Genomic DNA, 21,529 nt, shown 5'->3' on the forward strand with positions numbered 1-21,529 from the left:
GATACATGCGAAACAATGCCCACCCGCCCCCTGTAGATATTTGCATGTTGCAAATTTCAACGATTTTTATCAATTAGTTTAATTGATACAAAGTCGTTTCAAGATAAGTAGTCCACCCTATATATAAAAGAGGGCCGTCCAGGAAATAAAGAACGATTGCGCATCGCGCGCGGCGCCGAACACCCACCACTGCGATCGCGTATTTCTTTCACCTCAGAGTGTGAGCCCAGTCTCAGTGCTGTCCAGTCTGTGCAGTCACTCTACTTCCTTTCGCAGCGATTCAAAATGGCGGCGCCAATCGAAAATCCCGCCAATGTAAAATTACGGAGTGTCACTCGTTTTCTGAACGCGCAGAAATGTTAAACTAGTTTAAATTTATAGCCAAATAAAGAACGTTTATGGCGATAGTGCAATGAACGAGTCATTAGTGAGGAAATGGTGCATTATATTTAATCAAGGAAGGACCAGCGTGCATGATGAAGATCGGTGTGGGAGGCCATCACTTCTTACGAAAGAACTGAAGGAAAAAGTCGAATTAAAAATTCAGGAAAACCGACATTCCACTTTGAGCACGTTACACGAATGTTTTCCATAAATTTCACGATCGCTCCTATATGAAGTAGAGACAGTGTAGTTTGGTTACTCAAGCAAACAGTGACAGCCTGGCTCAAATCTTTGGCAGCAGATAGTATAACGTCGGCATTGGAAAACTGGTTCCACGCTATAACAAGTATTTTGGCAACTATGGCGATTATATAGAAAAGTAGACTAAGATTCTCTGGCTTTGTAAATAAAGTTATGTGCTGGGACTTTTCCGTTATTTAACCATGCCAAAACGTTCTTTACTTTTTACCTGAACCTCGTTTATGTATATATATATATATATATATATATATATATATATATATATATATATATATATATATATATATGTATGTATATATATATATATACTAGCAGCGTTCACCCCGCTTCGCTGCGGTCACCCCGGAACGCAATAAACTTTGTTACTTAGATAATTTTTACTTTTTCGCTTTCAAGTGATATGATAAAAACCATAGAAGATTGCAGTAAATCTTAACATTATATCGCCTGTCATTTATGTTAACCCGCCCCGCTTCGCTGCGGTCATCCCGGTGCTGGCATATTGTAAAAGTGTCTGTAAAAATAAGCAAATCTTTTAAAAAATTTTAAACAGAAGATTCAAGCTATTTTCCGCTGTATATCGCCTGTCATTTATGTTAACCCGCCGAGTGACACGGTCATGCGGGTTGCATATAAATACGTTTATTTTTACCTATGATGAACTAACAAAGGATTTGTGGACACCTGAATGGTCAATTATCTCAAGACACTGGTAATTAAAAATTAAAGTGATATGATAAAAACCATCTAGGGTCCAAATCCTAATAACCCCCCAAAAATGAAAGAAATTGGTTCAGCCGTATTAGCGTGATGAGCGGACAAAGAATTGTACGTTCTCTTTTATATATATAGATATATATATATATATATAGGATGGACAATTTATCTTGATCATCTGCTATAACGTAGAAATCAAGATAGAGAGAAAAGTGGAACTTTGCACGAAGCAACTACTTATAAAGAGAGACATCTTCGCATTTATTAAACAGAAACACCCAACAAACAGTGTTGCCAACCCAATATAAAGTTTTTTTTTGAAGTGGCATTACGTCAAGTTATTAGAAAATCAACATGTCAAACGAAAACTTAAAATACTACTTTTATTATTCAGTGTTACAAACTAAGGATGTTATAGTATTAGAAACATCCAAAGTTTGGAAACCTTATCACATGTACAACACGACTGAGATGGGCAGGATAATGCATATTCAAATAACCTTAGCGTTGGATACCATGTTCATAGTACGACTTTTTTCGAATGAATAGGAACGAAGTTACCAGGGCTTGAAATTTGAATTTTTTTTTTTTTTTGAAGGGCTTTATTTCGAAAAAATTCTTAGATAAGTATCATATCTAGTTACACGTATGGTTCGTAATGAACGTACAAATTATTATGTCGTTAACAACATTTCGATATCTCAAACCGTTCTAGAGATATGATAAGCTGTAGTTTGCAACACTGCTTAAATCATGTAACTTGTGAGAACTTGTTGTAATTACAGCTACTAAAAGCTACTGCTATAATGCTATAAAAGAGAAGGAAAATAACAATCATTTTAAATATTTGTCATAAACACGCCATTTTCAGCAGTGTTACGATCTTTATGAATGTTTATCATATCTTCGAAACGGTTTGAGATATCGTAGTGCTGTAAACGGCAAAATAATTTGTACATCGTTTGCAAACCACACAAGTAATTAAATATCTCAAAATAAAGCATTTCAAAATAATTCATTTTTTCCATACCCTGGTAACTTGCTTCCTATTCATTCGAAACAAGTCATACTATGACTATGGTATTCAAGGCTAATCTACTTTCGATGGGTATTATCCTGACCATCTGTGTTGTGTTGCACGTGTGTTAGAAGCTTCCAAACTTTGGATATTTGTGATACTATAACATCCTTAGTTTGCAACACTGAATAATAAACATAGTCTTTTACGTTTTTTGTTTGACATCTGACGTAATGCCATTTGAAAAAAGTAACTTTATGTTGGGTTGGCAACACTGTTCATCCGGTGATTTTACAAAATACCTAGGACGTTGTCTCTTCCCTAGAGTTTCCTGATGCAAAATTTCACTTCTCTGCCTTTCACGATTTCTGATATATTTACTACTATCATTATAAATTGACCTCCCTTTTATATATACTGTATACATGTACGAATCAGAATATAAACAGAAAGTAACAGGTATGAATAATACTTACAATATATTCTTGCGGTGTCTTCCCCTGAGCAGTGAAAACGGAATACTGAAAAACGGAATGACCAGACAGTAGCCCAACGCCAGAATTGTGAACGATATGACGTATCGGGCTCTGTCGCTTACATACCACAAGGCGTATACAAGTAGAAGGAGTTGAATGGTTGTGTATAACCATGAAGGCAATATGTATTCCATAATAATTGGTGTGTTGCAAATATTCTTGGTAGCAAAATTCCTAGGGAGAAAAAGAAAATAAATATACAATTTTAGATAATAAAATTGTAATATTACAGTAAAATATCACGTTATGAATATACAGTAAAGTTATGAATTTGCTTTTAGGCCCCTCCACTTATCACTGTAACGAACGAAATGTTCAGTTATAAATTTGCTTCCAGGGCCTTTCACTTATCAGCATAATGAACGAAATATTCAGAGCTATGAATTTAGTTTTAGACCCCTTCACTTATTACCGTAACGAACGAAATGTTCAATTATGACTAATTTGAGACTCTCTTTACTTATCATTGTAAGGAACGAAATGTTCAGTTATAAACTTGCTTCCAGGGCCTTTCACTTATCAGCAAAATGAACGAAATATTCAGAGTCATGAATTTAGTTTTAGACCCTTCACTTATTACCATAACGAACGAAATGTTCAATTATGACTAATTTGAGACCCTCTTTACTTATCACTGTAACGAACGAAATGTTCAGTTGTGAATAGTTTTAGACTTCTTCTTAGACCATTTAAACGAATTTCGAACATTCCGAATTTCAATAACGATTGAAAATTCCATCTTTTTGCATATACTTGACATTATTTTCTCTCTCTCTCTCTCTCTCTCTCTCTCTATATATATATATATATATATATATATATATATATATATATATATATATATATATATATATATATATATATAAAAGATAGTAAGAAACTATTTGAACAAACTTGGGAAGCTGATTCCTGACACCGAAACAAGCAAAAAAGTCCTGTGGAACTTTGGTCAGTGGGGGATAGTTTCAGTGATACAAGGTGCCGAAATCATGGGGAAAATGGACATCAGAGCGTCTTCGAAGTGGAAAAAAGCATAGGCGGTATGTTTTATTACGAATTTAACTTGACACACCAGCTATCTAAATGTTGAAATGTAGTGAGGGTATGATGTCTAAAAGATTACATTTCTATTGACATAAAGACTGAAAACCATTGGAAAGCTTCTCTTTAATCATGGAGGGGGGAAAGCATGGAGAGACTTTGATACCTTGGCAACAACTTTTTGAAAATATATTTTTTTTAAATATCTCTTTATGTTGTATTATATCAATTTATTCATGAAAATGCTCAAAACCGAGTTTTTATGTTAACAATTTCCTGCGAGAAAACTCCCGGACCCCCTACTCGGCTTAGAAGTATTTCAAACCCCCAGAAGATCTGTCCCTCACAGCAGATAACCCCTAAATCCAACCATGCTCAAAACACGACATTTATATGCATTAAGGCAAGAAGACACGCACGCATAATATGACACATAAAAATATAAACTAGATGGAACTTCTTTGAAAACATCTCATTTCAAAAACAAAAGGAAGGAAAAAGATAACAAAAATGTCATTGTTGTCAACTTTAGAAATTATTTCTACATAAGGAATAAAATATTTTTACGTGTAAAGCTATTCGTCAATTACTGTGCACAAAAATGGATTTATTAAACGTATTTATTATCTACTCTCCAGTGACGGTATGTCTCGATCACTGAAAAAGCAGAGACGGTATGCCTTCATCACTGTAAAACCAGAGGCGGTATGGCGTACCGTTGCATACCGTCTCACTTCAACCACTGCTTCAGAGGGCTGTAATTCAAAAACAACGAAACGTAGAGAGTGCGGTTTAATTAGAACATGACACACAAAGTCATACCTGCTCGATTGAAAAATGCATGCTTCAAACCTCCTCAAGATGTGTGTGAGGGTTTCTGCAAAGGAATGTAGAGATTACTTGCCAGGTTATAGGATATCCCTACGTTCCTTTGGGGAATTCCTCACACATATATTACGGAGGTTTGAAGCATACATTTTTCAATCGAGCAGGTATGACTTCAAGTTCGAAACTATACTCTCTACGTTCCGTTGTTTTTTAATTACAGACCTCTGAAGTTCATTTTTCCCACGCTTTCAGCACCTTATATCGCCGAAACTATCCCTCACTGACCAAAGTTCAAGAAGACTTTTTTGTTTGTTTCGGTGTCAGGAATCAGCTCCCGAAGTTTGTTCAAATAGTTTCTTACCACCCTGTATATATATATATATATCGGGTAAGACGTTTAAAACTGTTTTTGAAAATATCTGAAAAACTACAAATCGGATTTCACTGTTTAACCACTTGTTGTCAGTGTTCGTACTTTGAGGGAAATCTGCCTAATCTAGGGAGATTTCATAGGTAAATTTATCAAAAAGTGGAAAAGAGTTTTTTTTATATATATATATGTACCTAAGTATATATAAAATATAAAAGTCCAGGGAAATTCTCACGCTGACAGATTGATCAATATAAATGCTTAAATTTTCCTTTCTTCTTCAGAAATAAACCAATACAGTAGCAATGGTTTGTGTGTGTGTGTGTGTGTTCAAAGTAGCATAATTAACACCCATTATTGGCTGAGTGTATGTGTGTGTATTATATATATATATAGTGAAGGAACAAGTAAAAAGATTAGAAGCAAAAAACAAACGAGGTTGACACTTCCTTTAATTTAGGAAAATTAATCTTATTACGTAACTACTATGATACAAATTGGAGACTCAACAAGCTAGGGAAAAGTTGGTAAGAAAAGGGAATTTTTTTGTCAGTCGAGTGAAATTTTCTTAAGGAAACCTATCAACACTTCTCGCTGTGAGCAACTGTCATCCACCCGCTCGCAAGAATCTGTCGTCTTTTATTTTGTACCTAGTCTCATGGTCTTCTCTTGAGATGGCCGTGGCCTGGCCACCAAACATAATGAATTTTGTCTCGTAGGCGATGGGATACTTGGTTCAGATCCGGCCAATGGTTACCGATAAGTAAAGTCAAACATACACTTGAAGTAAAACTATAAGCTGAAATATGCCTACAGCGAGAGCTAATAATGCAAGAAGTGATAACAGTAAATACTGCATAAAATCATAAAATGGAAAATATACGAAACTACGATACTACAAGAAAGTCCATCCAATGTCCGTTCAATGCAAAGCAAAATTCAAAATTATACAGAATCCTCTTCGATTGTCTAGTGACTAGAGCGTGTGACTATAAAGCATAAGATTCCGTGCTCAATCCTCGTTAGTAGGCATTTAACCACATTACAATAGTTTGGTAAACTGTAAGTCCACTTTTTATACAATGATAAGCGACCATTCCGATCTAGTGAATTCGATTGCTGAAAATGATTCTTAGCACTGGATTCAGGACCAAAAGAAACAGAGAAAAAGAGGGTGTTTAGTGGCAGACCGTATACGGGGTGGTAGATAAATGAGGGCAAAGTGCGAAAATAGAACATAGAAAATGTCTAGAAATGCCATGTTAATTTTGAAACGAGTAGAGAGATTGAGGTCAAATGTTGGATATGAGGAATGCCTGTAGAGCCCCACTGAATAGGCGTATTGTGAATCATGGGGCGCATCTGAAAAGCCACCATGTTGGATTTAGCGCAAGAAGAATATACGAGAAAGGGTGATGTGACATATGGCACTTGACGCACACCGTCTATTGAAATCAATAGTGGCCAATACAGTTTGAGACCTCTGTAACACGATGCTTTCCAATGCTATGGGAATGTATCAATACTGTTGTAAAGGTGACGTGAGTGAGGAACTACAGACCCTCTAGTACAGTCCATGAGCACGTTGTATGCACGCGGGGTAGAAAGAGATAGAATCGAATCCTGAAATATCAAGAAGAAAGTTTGCAACGTGTAACGAAATGAGAAGTAGTTCCCCTGGATGAATGCTGGCGTGATACCTTGCACAAAGATATCTACCCCATTCAGGTTCTGACACATTAATGACCACCTGAAACAAAACGTACTTGTTGTAACACTGGCAACTCTCCTCACAACCAGTTACAGACAATTTTCAGTTAAAACACTGTTCACATTACGCTTATTTACTGGAGCACTACATGCATTCCTCATATCCAACATTTTATCTCAATCCCTCTACTCGTTTCAAAATTAACATGACATTTCTAGACATTTTGTATGTTCTATCTTCGCACTTTGCCCTCATTTATCTCCCACCCTGTATACGGTCTGTCACTAAACATCCTTTTTTTTCTGTTTCTTTTGATGCTGAATCCAGTGCTAGCAATCATTTTCAGCAATTGAATTCACCAAATCGGAATGGTCCCTTGTGAGAAGAAATTATAAACATCGATAAATAAATAAACTCTCAAGATCGTGCAAGAGCTCCTTCGAGATTTAAACTATTTGTCTTCGGCTTGAGACACCCGGCGTTGGTTTCCAATGGGAATTACTGTGGTTCGAATCTCACGTTAAGTTGTATGCTTACGTCTTATATATCTTTCGTGCTGGAAACGGACTTTAAATACATCAAGCGAACCCAAGCCTGTTTCTTTAGTTTAATGCCAAGCCCAACGGTACAAGTCTTGGTGCGCAAGTTTGCTGATTTGCTTAATGGTGGAAAGCATCAAACTCACAACTGTGACACAGATCGCACTTCTTAAACTAAATGTCTCGACCTATATGTCGCCTCGCTGCGAACACATGACGTGAATACAAGTCAATAAAACGAAAAAAGAAAGAAAAGAAAAAGTTGAGTTGATTTTAACGTCCCGTTCAGTAGCGAGGCTATATGAGACGTGGACCTACTGATTAATGTGGAATCCGAACCACATGAGCTCCCTCCGGGAATCGAACCCGAATCTCCCACGCCAAAGGCGCGTACGCTAACCGCTAGCCACGAGGGAGCTCAAGAAAAGAAAGAAATTTATACGTGTAATATGTGAAACTGCGGTATTCCCATAATACACTATACTCCAACAGCCATTATTTATCTCTCATCATCATCATCATAGGTATTCTGCCATTATTGGCATGTTACTTTCCACAGCAGAGAAGCTTCCATTCCATTCTACGGTCTTCCCCTAAACACTTCGCCTTCACCTATGACTTTTCAATTTTCATATCGTCCAATAATTGTAGTCTCCTTCGCCTCCACCCTCTCTTTCCTGCCATCATACCCTCTAGCACGTTCCTCATGATACAGTTCCTTTTTAACCAATGTCCCAACCAGTTTCTCTTACTCTTCTTAATAATACAGAAAATCGTTCTTTTCTCCTCCACCATTTCTAAGACCCTCTTATTCGTTTTCCAATTGATTCAGCTAATTTTATTCATCCTTCTCCACACCAACATTTCGAAAGCTTCTAATCGTTTTTCATCACTTTGCGTAATGTGCATGTTTCTCACCCATACAGAAGATCCACACGAAGCATTTTGTGAGTCTTTTTCTCAACTCTTTATCGAAAGTACCACAAAATAGTATTTTCTTCCTCCTAAAGGTTTCTTTCACCAATCCTATCCTTGCTTTTATTTCACGTTCAACACTTGATATGATCACTAATAATACTATCCTAGTTTCGAAAACTAGTCACCTGTTCTATTTTCTCCCTTCTTACTTCTATATTTTTGACACCGACCGCTTCGTTCCAATCACCATGGCTTATGTTATTATTTATCAGTAACGTTAATGAAATTTTTAAAACAATAATTAAAGAATACACACAAAATATACACATTTTTGACATATAAACAGTAGCTCCAGTTAACATTATTCCATTCAAAGTAAAAAGAAAAAAATCTTTTCTAAGATTGATTCACTTTTAATTCTTACCTTGTTGAACAAAGTATCTTCTCTTCAGCTAGGTTTCTTTTTATCTGAAGGTGTAATATGGATTGACCATCACAACCTTCATTTGACAAAAGAAACAAACAAACAAAAACTCTTTGTTTTCAATTATAAGTATGGGAAGAGCATAATGCAAATAAAAGATGCACGAAATTACAGTACGAAATGGCTTTCCGACCTTTGGCCTAACCAGAATATTGTAATTTAATCCCTTGTGGTTTTATCTATACTGGCAGTGGCGTATTTAAAAGGTGAGTTTCAGGGCTTTTCCGCCTGCCACCGAAATTTTCTTTACTATATTAAAGTAAAGGAAATATCTTGCAGAATTTTCACGTTTCCAGGAATAAAGTTTGCACAACCCCCCACGAAACACAATCGTAAATACGGAAGTGTGATACTGGGAACCAAAAACTCAAAGAGAATCATTCAAAAACTCATATAAGATTTAAAGCTATTTGTATAGTATAATGTTTCATGTCCATAATGCATAAAGACAATGCGTTTGACAGTAAAATTCGTTAACATTTTGTTATTTCAAACCAAGAAAAATCTACGAGCAATAACGTAAACAACAGCGAATTAGAAAGGTTTTTCTTTCTATTTTTTCTTTCTTTTTTTTCTTCTTAAATACAGATCCAGCAGTTAGCGAAGTTGCAGTCCTAGTATTAGATACAGGAAAAAACGTATATTATAATGTTTCATTGAATGGCCTAGGAGTGTAATTAATATTAGTTATATCATACTACATGATGGAAGGAAGCTGACGACTGAAATACCTTCACTTTTATCTTGAAACTGAACTGAGAAGTTTTGTCCGAGAAATTTCGCCGTTTCGCCTCTTTCTTCCTTGAAGTTCAGTGCCCTTTTTCAGCCCCAGGCTATATGAGATGTGGACCTACATAAATTGTAAAGGTACACATACACTACTGTATTTTTCTGACGTAGCAAAAATTTATACGCTGGTCTTGTTGGTAACAGTCAATACGTTAGTATATGGGACCTGTCGTGATTTTGCATACTGAACTTTTATACACTGGAAAAGTTTGACTGGCTTGAACTTTTGACGTAGAATCCGAGCGTAAAAGCGGCTCAGATGAAAGAGTCTTCGAGTAGCATGTGGTGTCTTGCTCTTTCCACGGCTTTCTCCCTCGGTCTGGACTTACTATTTTCATAAGAGAAAACCTATTCTTGAGTGCTTCCTCGCGAATCATTGTATTTTTCTGAAGTTTGCTGGCAGTATCACAAGGAAACATTATTACAATCTAGTTTCAATGTTTCAATACAATAGCAGTCTCGCCTGGATCACTGTTTTTGCTTTGCAATAAGCAAACAGGAGCGGAAAAACTGTCCGAAATACTTTCCGTGCAATGTATATAACTATGAAAATAGACGTGGACAAATTTTAATGTTCCATTCGTCACTATCTTTTCGTTCCTTTCACTTTACAGAAATCCCCTTTCATTTTATAGTGTGCTGATATACCAGCCATCTTGACTTTCTCAATAATTTATGAAATAATTTATTTGTTACTTACAATTTGTATATGTGATTACAATATTACGATATAATTAATTTCTCAACATGTACTACAAACATCGGCGTACTTCTCGTGCAGTACAGACTTTCCACAAACTTATGTAAAAAAAAAAAAAAATCTCTTTCTGCGAAACAGGAACACACGCATTGGACTATTTGTCGATTCTTTGAAACATGGCAACCTTGACCGTGAAAAACCAGTTTGCATCCCTTTCTGCGAAACAGGAACACACGACCAACACTAGTGTTTTTCCAGGCATACTTCCAGGAGGCTTAGTTCCCTCCGGCTGAATACGAATAAACCTGCCCCTAATAACAAAGGTAAATTACACATTACTTTTGAGCAGGGCACTCCTTTGCCAAATAATGTTCAAGTGCAGCTCCGTAATATTTTGTTTTTGCACGCTCTTCGGACAAAGTTTTTAGAAGAAAGCATCATAGTATTAAGGCTATAGCTACCTACTAGGTAAGTTTTAAGAATAAAAAAATAATAATCCTGAATTTAAACAAGATACTATCCCAATATCTGCCTGATAAAACTAAGGAAAAAATTGCTTTTAAGTATGGAAATTTGCTGACCATGCTTGCTATTTTAACAAACTGCTGTTTGTTATTTTTAAGTACATTCTCAATTTTACAAGAATTTGTAGCGAAATAGGTTCAGAAAGTCAATAATCCTATTTCACCATTAATGCTTACATACTAGCAAGGTACATTCGAGAAATGTCTCTTCGGGATTCGTGTAAAATTCATTCAAATGCAAAGTTCCCCTTGGCCTAATGTGTATTGCACTAAATTTAGCGGCCCATACCGGTAATTTGCATATTTATAGGCCTTCATTATCCCGAGTTATATCATACACTACTATAAAGCTCGGACACAAAATTGCTTTTAGTTTCTATAGATGTAAGTGGACATGAATGTGGGCATATACAAAACAAATTGGATCAACTACTGCTTCTCTGACATATGTTATCCACCCAGGCGCCATCTTGGATTCGCCATATTGGATTCAGCTTTCAGTTTCTTCAAATAGGAATAGATGCAAGTAATACATCAAATTCATGTACAATTTTCTTGGAAATTTATTGGCGAAGTGAGTTTTACCCAAGTTTGTACCGTTTGCAAGGTATTGCATGTTAAATGTCAGACACTTTACGAATATTGAACCAAATAGAAAGTTGTGCAGGGCCCCATGTGTATATGTAATCTTTTACGTGATTTATTGTTGACGAAATATTTTCTGAACGTACATACATACAGACACACAGACGTCAATACGGAAATGGTAGGTCTTCGTATCTGGATTTACATTTGGCATTTTTACGTAATACAATACTTCCTTGTTATAGTATAACATGGAAGTAATAACAATCACTCGCAAAAATGTGATAAGATTATGACACACCAATGTTGTAAAGAGTTTGTTTATACTTGTATTTTTCAAGTTAGAAATTGTGTTAATTTGTCAACATAAGCGTAACTGATATTACTCTGCAGTGTCCATTCGCAAAGTGCCTGGAAGGATTTAACATGCAATACCTTCCAAACGGTACAAGCTACGGTACAATTCACTACACCAGTGAATTTCCGAGAAAATTGTACATGAACTTGATGTATCACTTGCACCTATTCCCATTTGAAAAACCTAAAGTGCATCCAATATGGTGGATCGAAGATGGTGGCCGGGGTGGGTAATATGTGTTTATGAAGCAGTACTTGATTCAATTTGTTTTGCATATTCCCACATTCATGTCGTTACATCTACAGAGACAAAGCAATTTTGTGTCCGAGCTTTATAGTAGTGTATGATATAACTCGGGATAATGAAGGCCTATAAATATGCAAATTACTGGTATGGGCCGCTAAAATTAGTACAATACACATTTAGCCAAGGGGAACTTTGCATTTGAATGAATTTTACACGAATCCCCGTAAATATTTTTCTCCCCATAAAAAACTCGCACGCAAGCGCAAACTACCCCTCTTTGTATTTTTATACTACATTATAAGACTGATAACGATATATATATGACCATATATATATCATTATTACCAAAATGAACTTTGTAATTGTGATTTGGCAGCTCTAAGTGGATTAGCGAAATTAAGCTGTGGGTTAGAGCTGTGTGGCAAACTTTTCGAATGGCTAATACACAAATCAACAACGTATAGAATTATTCAAATTTTTATCATCAAAATGGCTGATCAGTTCGACAGACGTTTCTTGTGAAAAATATATGGTCAACATAAACGACCTGCAGAACACTCTATTTACCATTATGAGCAGTGGCGCAAATCCCGGGGGGATGAGGGGGACGTGTCCTCCAATCTTGAAACTGGGGGACCGTTCCAAGGGCGCCGATTTCTCTGTAAATTTGGGGGGACCCACTCAGATGCAGAAGGTATATATATGAGGATGTTAAGACAAATTGTATTCAAATTATGCCAAATATTGTTTATTCATAAATACACTTGGGGGGCCCACATGAGCTTTGAAGGGGACCAGGATCGGCGCCCTTGGACCGTTTCCAAAATAATCCGATTTGAAATGTGTTTTTTGGGGGAGAAATGTGATGACTTGTGTCCGACTGCCACAAAGGAAAGTGAGATGAAATTCATATCCCATGCTGTATAATATACAACAGGGTTCACTTCAGAAATCAGATTAATCTACCGTAATATAAGTCTCATACCCCCTCCCCCCAGAACAAGCCTCAAATCTGCCCGCTTCCTATGCTGAAAACAACTCTGCTCCTATGATCCTCCACAGCATTGTTTTTCAACTTTATATTTTGAACGTCACTTAAAAATAAAAATAAAACAGATATTGGGACCGGTCTTATCCCCTCCCGCCAATGTTGAAGCCCGATTTGCGCCGCTGATTATGAGTAGATGAAATCGATTTTTAACTCACGATGTCTTTCCATCCACTGAAAAATCGCTACCTAGTGTAGTTCTTTGGGCCAATTGTGTGATCGAATTTTATTTCTCTGAAGAGAAACGTCTCAATCACAGTACTGTTACTGTCGAGCAATTTAACTTTCAGAATCTATTTCACTCACCAAAGCAGAGGTGGACATTTGAACATTACATTTAAAAGGTAACGTCATAGATTCATTTCCTCAACTATAAAATTTTTTTAAAAAAATAATCATCACTTAAAGATTTCATTTGATCTCATTTTAGAGTTGTTATATATATATATATATATATATATACTAGCAGCGTTCACCCCGCTTCGCTGCGGTCACCCCGGAACGCAATAAACTTTGTTACTTAGATAATTTTTACTTTTTCGCTTTCAAGTGATATGATAAAAACCATAGAAGATTGCAGTAAATCTTAACATTATATCGCCTGTCATTTATGTTAACCCGCCCCGCTTCGCTGCGGTCATCCCGGTGCTGGCATATTGTAAAAGTGTCTGTAAAAATAAGCAAATCAATTAAAAAATTTTAAACAGAAGATTCAAGCTATTTTCCGCTGTATATCGCCTGTCATTTATGTTAACCCGCCGAGTGACACGGTCATGCGGGTTGCATATAAATACGTTTATTTTTACCTATGATGAACTAATAACAAAGGATTTGTACGTTATGGACACTTGAATGGTCAATTATCTCAAGACACTGGTAATTAAAAATTAAAGTGATATGATAAAAACCATCTAGGGTCCAAATCCTAATAACCCCCCAAAAATGAAAGAAATTGGTTCAGCCGTATTAGCGTGATGAGCGGACAAAGGATTTTGTACGTTCTCTTTTATATATATATATATATATATATATATATATATATATATATATATATATATAATTTTATTTTTTTAAGGTAAACTCTATAAAACTGATTTGAGAGGAAAACTGCTTTAAGGAAAAGATCTGCAGCAGAGAGTAATTACGACATCCAACGTCTGCGTAATGCTTCTTGTTGATTTAAAAAAAAAAAAAAAAAAAAAAAAGAGAGAAGATTAGTTATAATTTTATTTCTAAAGCAATGTTGCCAGACGTATTAGCGTTTCGAGATTTTCTCATTCTTTGGTAGCTTGTTAGATTTTAACATGTTCTTTTTCTGGTGCTAAATGAAAATCTACAGCGTAACGATGTTGAAATTACGCACTAACTTTATTTGTTTGTTCATTGATTTATATACGAAATTATTTTTCTGCTTTCTTTGCAATGAGCTGGAAGTTTAATAGTTTGATCATACTGACGACTTTTTCATAGGTCTCATTCCGTATAAGCTTTGGCAAAATATACGGAGCTTAAGGGAACGCTAAACATTAAAAAACGCAATCATCGTACGGGTTTACTTTTGGGGAACCACTCGAAATAATTGTTCAGAAAATATAATTCTTCTCTAATTTCCTTCTTATTGTCCCCTAAAAGGTTTGTGGTGGGCGACATGGATATATCTCACTTGGTACAGATAAAATTCAAGAGGACCACCAGAAGTAATTGTTACAATTATTACAATTATTGTAAATAATTGTGAAAGATTAAAATTATTTACAACTTGCGTATAAATACGGCTTCCAAATGTATGGTATAAAACCTAGTGTAAAAACGCAAACCAACCTGTACTAGGTGGTCACTAAAAGTAAGAATGTTATGTAACCGAGTCATAGCAGGGTGAAGCTGTTGGGCCCGCACCGTAGCGCAGTACGTCCGAAAGAAGCAGGCGCGTCAGCGATGGTAAGTAAACGTATAAGCGAGAGTACTGAAAAGAAGTGGGTTTTGGTAATGATACATTTGTCATGGTTCCATACTAGTAACGCTCTATTTGTAAACATAAAATACAGCTTCTGTACACTGTGCAGAAATACACCCCCGATGGAAAACAGCACCTAATAGTCATCTTTCATATGTACTCATATATTTTATCCGTCGTAAAGCACTTGTAATGATTTTACAGTATCAACCCTACACTTGTAATCCTAAAATACAGCTGTATTACTTTGTATTTAATTCTGTCCCCAGCAGAAATTTCTTCCTTACAAATTGTCTTTTCATCCAAAGTATTGAATTTTATCTGTAAAAATCTTCCAAAATATGGTGCGAGAAAACTACACCAGCCCCGCAATTATAACTGCTTGACCTATTATCCCAAACTAGAACGCAAATTTTACATTCCGTTGACGCTAACCGTTCAGTATGAGGCTTATGTACTGAGGAATTTTGTTTAAGATGTGTTACATGAAACGAAAAAGTATAAAAAGATTGAAAACAGACAAAATGAGCTGAGGATCTTAAGGGAGAGAGACAGAAAAGGTTAACTTTAAAGGAAGAACGTCAAGCAGAATACCTTATATTGAAAGCTTTGTCCTTTGTATCGTTCTCTGCATGTTGTTCTTAATTTCTTGTGAGTTGCTTTTCTAGAACAGATGGCTCTGTGAACAAAATGTCGTATCTTTGTATGAGAGCCCTCTAGTTTTTAAAGTTTTCTTTGTTGATGATGGGGATATGATGGCTTTTGAATACTTTTCTTTACATATCAATCTTTATTTGTCTCCCCGTCGTGCTTTTGATCTTATCCACACCAGAGACGCACCCACAAGGGGTCCAATGGGTCCAGAAACTCAAAAAAAAAAAAAAAAAACTTCTGGCTCAACATACATTTGTACACTTACCCAATAAAAGTATAGGGAAATCATTGATGTAGTAAGAAAATTTGATCTTACACTTCAGGGGCCAAGTCAAAAGGGAGCCAAATGAAAATTTTAATAAAGAGATATCAGGAGAAAGAGAAAAAATGTCGAAAACGTGTGCGACAACTAATATTCTTGTGAACAGTCACGCCGGCAATCTACTTACATCAAGCTCTTTGAGCGTTTCATTAAAATTTTGTTGCGACTCACCTCCCTTGCAAAGTAAGAATGGGCCAAGCCAGCTTCAAAGTCATGTCGGTGCAAGTAATAACAATAGTGAAATCCAACATGCATCCGATCGCGGAATATAAAAGGGAGCCGAAAGTAGAGTGGCCTGACAATACAATTTTTGAAAGTTTAGTGTCTTGGCCTAGGAAATATAATTTGAAACCCAACAGAAAGAGACCTAAAATCACTTTCCTGATTTGTGATATCACAGCGTCGCGCCGTCGCCTTTGTAACAAGATCCCGTGCTTTTGATATTCTTGTGTCATTCATAAGTAGAGCTCGGATTTCCATGCACAAACAAACCCCGAAATATGCACGAAAAATATTTAAAAATATGCATTAAAAATTTTAAAATATGCACTGAAATATATATAAGAAAATACTAAGAAAATAAAATTTCAAAATATATCGCCTTAATGACCACTGTTATTTGAACTATGAACGTATTCCGTTGGTTTTCTTCTGTAAACCCTCTGCGTTTATCAGTGAGAACCGTTTTGTAGATCGAAAAGTTACTTTACATTAGCAGAAGTCAGTGGTGCATGTGAAAAACACCAAATGTCTTCTGTTACGTCCTCTTCCTATTCCAAGTTTTTACCATTCATTATATTTGCTATGTCTCAAATTATTTTGTATACGGGATTTTTGTCTAATACTTGGCGAAGTTTATTTGATGCTATTTTCGCAACACCGTGAGTTTCACTGAACGAAGTCTCCGATAATTCGCCCAACAAGGAGAGTGAATGCTGCAAAGCGTTGTTACGGCATTCCAACTGTCTGATAATTCCAGGTATTCCTGGGAAGTGGTTGTGTATGTACTTAATTTTGTTCTCAATCCCACTTGTAGAAAAAATTTTTTGTGACACATAAATAGCAGTTGCGTCATTAGGGTTTAGTGAATTTATAACTGCCTTCATCTAATTTAAGTTTTCTGCATAATACGACACAGCTTCAAGCCACGAGCCTCATCGGGTTAAAACTGGTTGTGGAGGTAGCGGAATTCGGACATTTTTCGCAACTTCGTGAAAGATACGTATAGTCCAGTAAAGATAGGATTGAGAAAGGAACAAATTAGTAACAAGCTGAAAATTGGTATGGAAGTAGGGGGATGTGTCAGGAATAACATACTAAAAGTCCCCTAAGATCCCACTGTAGCCTTTCCCGCAATTTTGAAAAATGGCCGCCATCTTTAGATGACGACAAGCAATTTATGGAAATCGCCACCCTTTATGTTTATTCTTCTAGCCACCGTTCTAATTATCACAAAGCAATGAATCATATATGGTTGGAAAGCTTGAAAGACACAAAATCTAAGTAAATAACATATATGTCCATCGTGCTAAATTTCTAGAAGAAGAGGAAGAAGAAAACAGCTTTTTTTATTTAAAAAAAAGATATTTTCAGAAATCATAAGAAGTTTGCAACTCTGAGAGTTATTGCACACTAACGAAACAACACCAAAAGAGATCCTTGATATTTATCTCAATCATAGCCAACAAAGACACAAATCGGTGCAATATAAGCCGAGAAAAAATATAACTTATGTTTCTTTCTGACCTCTTTGTACAAAAGTGCATAAGGTGACATACACTTTCACGGTTCTAGTCAGCTTCTTTTATCACATAGGACCAAGAGTTATATATCATTAGAAATCTTAAGAAACGTAAATTCGAACGAGGTAACACTTATACTAATCAACCCCAATTTGTGGAAGAAGCGCAAAACCCAAAATTTTGGGACAAAACGTGATTTTTGCATAAATTCTTTAAAACTTGCAACACTGACAACTATCGTATGTTAACAAAACTCATTTATTGACAGCATTAGAAAGTAGCAGAGATTGGTAGTCTCCTATTCATAGGAAAATCGTAATTCACACACTTAAAATCACTCTCAACTACAGTAGTCATTTGAGTGTATTTTTTTAAAATGTCTTGTTCATAACTAGAATGCAATTTTCCTCCTAGTATCCTTCAAATCAACTTAGTATTTACATTAGACGTTAGTATGCACTTTAAGAACATTTTTGTAACTAGTCCATTCGGACTTATTTTATTAGAAATCAATGAGGTTATCATTATCTCATTCATCTACATGGTTTTCAACATTTGATTTTGCATTCACAAATCCAACTCCTCGAGAATGACATAAATTAGAGCACACAATTCCTGCTTTCCGACAACCGTACATACTTTCACAGCACTTTTTACAGTTACAGGATATTACACGGAGCGGGTTCCTTTGTCGTTCTTGCTGGTATGAGGATACCTCCTAATGTTGTCCATTCATATTCAGTCGCTTGCATATCATTGAGCAATACCTGGGTTCAAAAAACGCACACTGTCAAAGAATGAATGGAGTATACCACTTTTAACGTACACACGCAAAAGTAATGGCCTTTCGGATTTTATCATTGAAGATATTAGATACCTTCGTATTCTGAATATCCAAACTGAAATCCACCTTCTGTACGATGTAACATGGATGATTCTCAAGTGGTTGAAGACACCAACTTGCCCGAATTGGAATGGATTTATGCAGCTGGTGACAAGCAACAACCATAAGTACCAAGCATATTAAGTAGTAATTCAACCTTTCATCAATCTTCAGCCAATAAGCATGGATGCTGTATACTCGGCGCTTATGTTTGCCAGCAAAGAATGTGCAGGAAATAAGCAAAAAAGCGTGCTTAGTCACGTTGGATCAACCTTTGTACTCTAAAGCATGTGACATTGTAGCAGCATGTAGAAATTATGGTGAATTACCGTCAGGGGTTGTTAGACTTCGGGTTTTTTCACTCTATAATGTCATTTGTGGAAACAGTTGCATATTTAATGAAAGGTAGTGGCATTGAAGAACTTTGGTCTTGTGTGTATGCTAGTAACTCCATGCCACAGATAAAGCCAGGCCATTCTTATTGCTTGTACTTTGCGAGCTATTTTTTTTTTTAACACAACACGCCCCTTAGCAGTTGCAATATATACTGTTTAATTAATGAATCAGACGGCACTGAGGAGTTTGTGCGTCAATTGGGAGATGTTTGTATTCCTCTGATGACTGAAGAAGATATCGATACTGATCTAGTTGTTCAACATTCATAGTCAATCAAGATTGCAAATGACCTGAAGTTATTCATTGACGCTGCTGCAGAAACAAGTTATTCGCTCTGTACTTTCAGCTTGTAGAAATTATGAGTCTTTTAATTCAAAAGAACTGGAGACTTGAATCTTCATCTTCACTGCATGTAAGAAATGTTACCATACTTCTATGCAGCTAGCATCTTTTGTATGCCAAATACGCACATCTATACTTACAAGAAATGTTGCGGTTGGAGGATGAAATGGATCTTCATCAGTTCCAGCTATTTGCAGGAGACGGTTACTTCACTATTCGTAGAAAAGATAAATTTTGGAGTGGTACATGGTCTGATATGACGATTGAGCAGGTTTTAGCGAGAGCAATGAAGAGCAGCGGTGGACTGACCCATGGGAGAGGCATGACTGAAAAGATAATATCTAGCTGTATGTCAAGTATGCCAGCAGCGTGCCACTTACGAGAATGTCTTAAAAAATTATTAAACAAAGATAGGCATGAACTTCATACTGGTCGGCATGTGGACCTGTACCAAAGCAGTCAATCGCGTGATATATTACATCTAAAGAAATTCTTGCGTTGGTTTTGCAAGCATTCTCCATTCTCTTCATATCCAGAGCTTGCATCCCTAAGCACTGGCATGGTAGGTAATGAAATGATCAACTGATAAATCTAAGAAAATCGGATTGGCTGCTATGGAAGGAATGTTTGGACAGATTTGTGGAAATGTGAAACTTAAACAAAAAGATGAAGTCATCCCACTATCCGTAATGCACAATGTAGTGCGTATTCGTGATGAACTACTAGCTGTAAACACCATACTTCAACTGAATCATATGAGTAGAAGTCCGAAAAAGAACTCCAGTAGTGTTTTGCTTACGAGCTTGCACCCTATCCACTTTCTCTCTTCACAGAAATGTCTATGAGAAAAACGAAAAAGTCCGCTTTGTACGACATGTTTGAATATCGGACAAATTTTAAAACTCAAATTAAAAGCACTGTGTACGTTATAGATGGAGGCTTGCTTCTACATCATATTGTTTGGCCACAACATAGGACATACCTTAACGTGCACAACTCGTATGTGTCCTATGTACTCACAAACCCAGGAACGAAAGCAACAATTATTTTTTATGGGTATTGCACTGAAAACTGTACAAAAGCCACTGAGCGGGAGCAAGGTGAGTCAAAGGTTCAATCAGCTGTGGTGTTATTCACAAATGAAACCATATTATTAACAAAAAAGGATAAATTCTTAGGTAATTTCAAAAATAAGGATTGTTTCGCCCGTGAGTTGATGGTTCATTTGACACAAGCTGGAATTCAAACCCAGCAAGCAAGGAGTGATGCTGACGCACTTATAGCTAAAACTGCTGTAGCCAAGTCTTTAAATCCTTTTCGGCATATCATGCTAACTGGCGAAGATGTTGACATTTTAATCATTTTGCTTGAACAAGGTAATAATCAGTACGACATCACATTTCGAAATAATCAGTACGACATTGGACGTGTACAAGACGTGAGTAAAGAATCTAGTACTAAGAAGTTGTAAGATACACAGACAAAATATTAACTGTTTTGCTCAGTAACCATGCTTTAACTGGATGCGACACATCATGTGGTTTGTATCGACAGGGACAGAAAAAGCCATTGCGATTACTTCAAAAACGGGAAGATTTATGACGATCACTTGAAGTTTTGAACCATGATAATGCTAGTGTACAATCTATGAAGCTGGCACATCATTTCTACTAACACACTACGATTCTCCAGCAATAGTAACCTTACTGGACGAATTCCAGTATCATTCATGCATCCTTGCAGTAAGTCGCTCCCAATTCAGAACGAAATACAATTGGCAAAACTGCCACTCACCAGTGATGCTGCGAAACACCATATCATCAGGTTCAATTATACAGTGGAAATGATTTGCGAGCGACTGAATATGGATGGACAACATTAGGAGGTTTTCTCGCACCAGCAAGAATGACAAAGGAACCCGCTCCGTGTAATATCCTGCAACTGTAAAAAGTGCTGTGAAAGTATGTACGGTTGTCGGAAGCAGGAATTGTGTGCTCTAATTTATGTCATTCTCGAGGAATTGGATGTGTGAATGCAAAATCAAATGTTGAAAACCATGGAGATGAACGAGATAATGATAACTTCATTGATTTCTAATAAAATAAGTCCGAATGGACTAGTTACAAAAATGTTCTTATAGTGCATTCTAACGTCTAATGTAAATACTAAGTTGATTTGA

The 21,529-nt window shown here is 36.3% G+C and overlaps 1 protein-coding gene across 1 annotated transcript in view; it reads right to left on the bottom strand.

Moving 5' to 3' along the window:
* LOC145664936 (1-acyl-sn-glycerol-3-phosphate acyltransferase alpha-like) overlaps positions 1 to 16,202 on the bottom strand; it is a 68,754-nt gene extending 52,552 nt beyond the window's left edge. Inside the window, exons 1-2 of the mRNA XM_081732405.1 lie at positions 16,159 to 16,202; positions 2,857 to 3,090 (exon numbers count right to left, since the gene is read on the bottom strand). Of these exons, the coding sequence (XP_081588531.1) occupies positions 2,857 to 3,090; positions 16,159 to 16,202 (278 nt within the window). The remainder of the gene's footprint in view (positions 1 to 2,856; positions 3,091 to 16,158) is intronic.
* Positions 16,203 to 21,529: the final 5,327 nt, after the last annotated feature.

The sequence above is a fragment of the Thermobia domestica genome, chromosome 1 (assembly GCF_964235325.1).
Source record: "Thermobia domestica chromosome 1, izTheDome1.hap1.1, whole genome shotgun sequence".
Lineage (NCBI taxonomy): Eukaryota > Metazoa > Arthropoda > Insecta > Zygentoma > Lepismatidae > Thermobia > Thermobia domestica.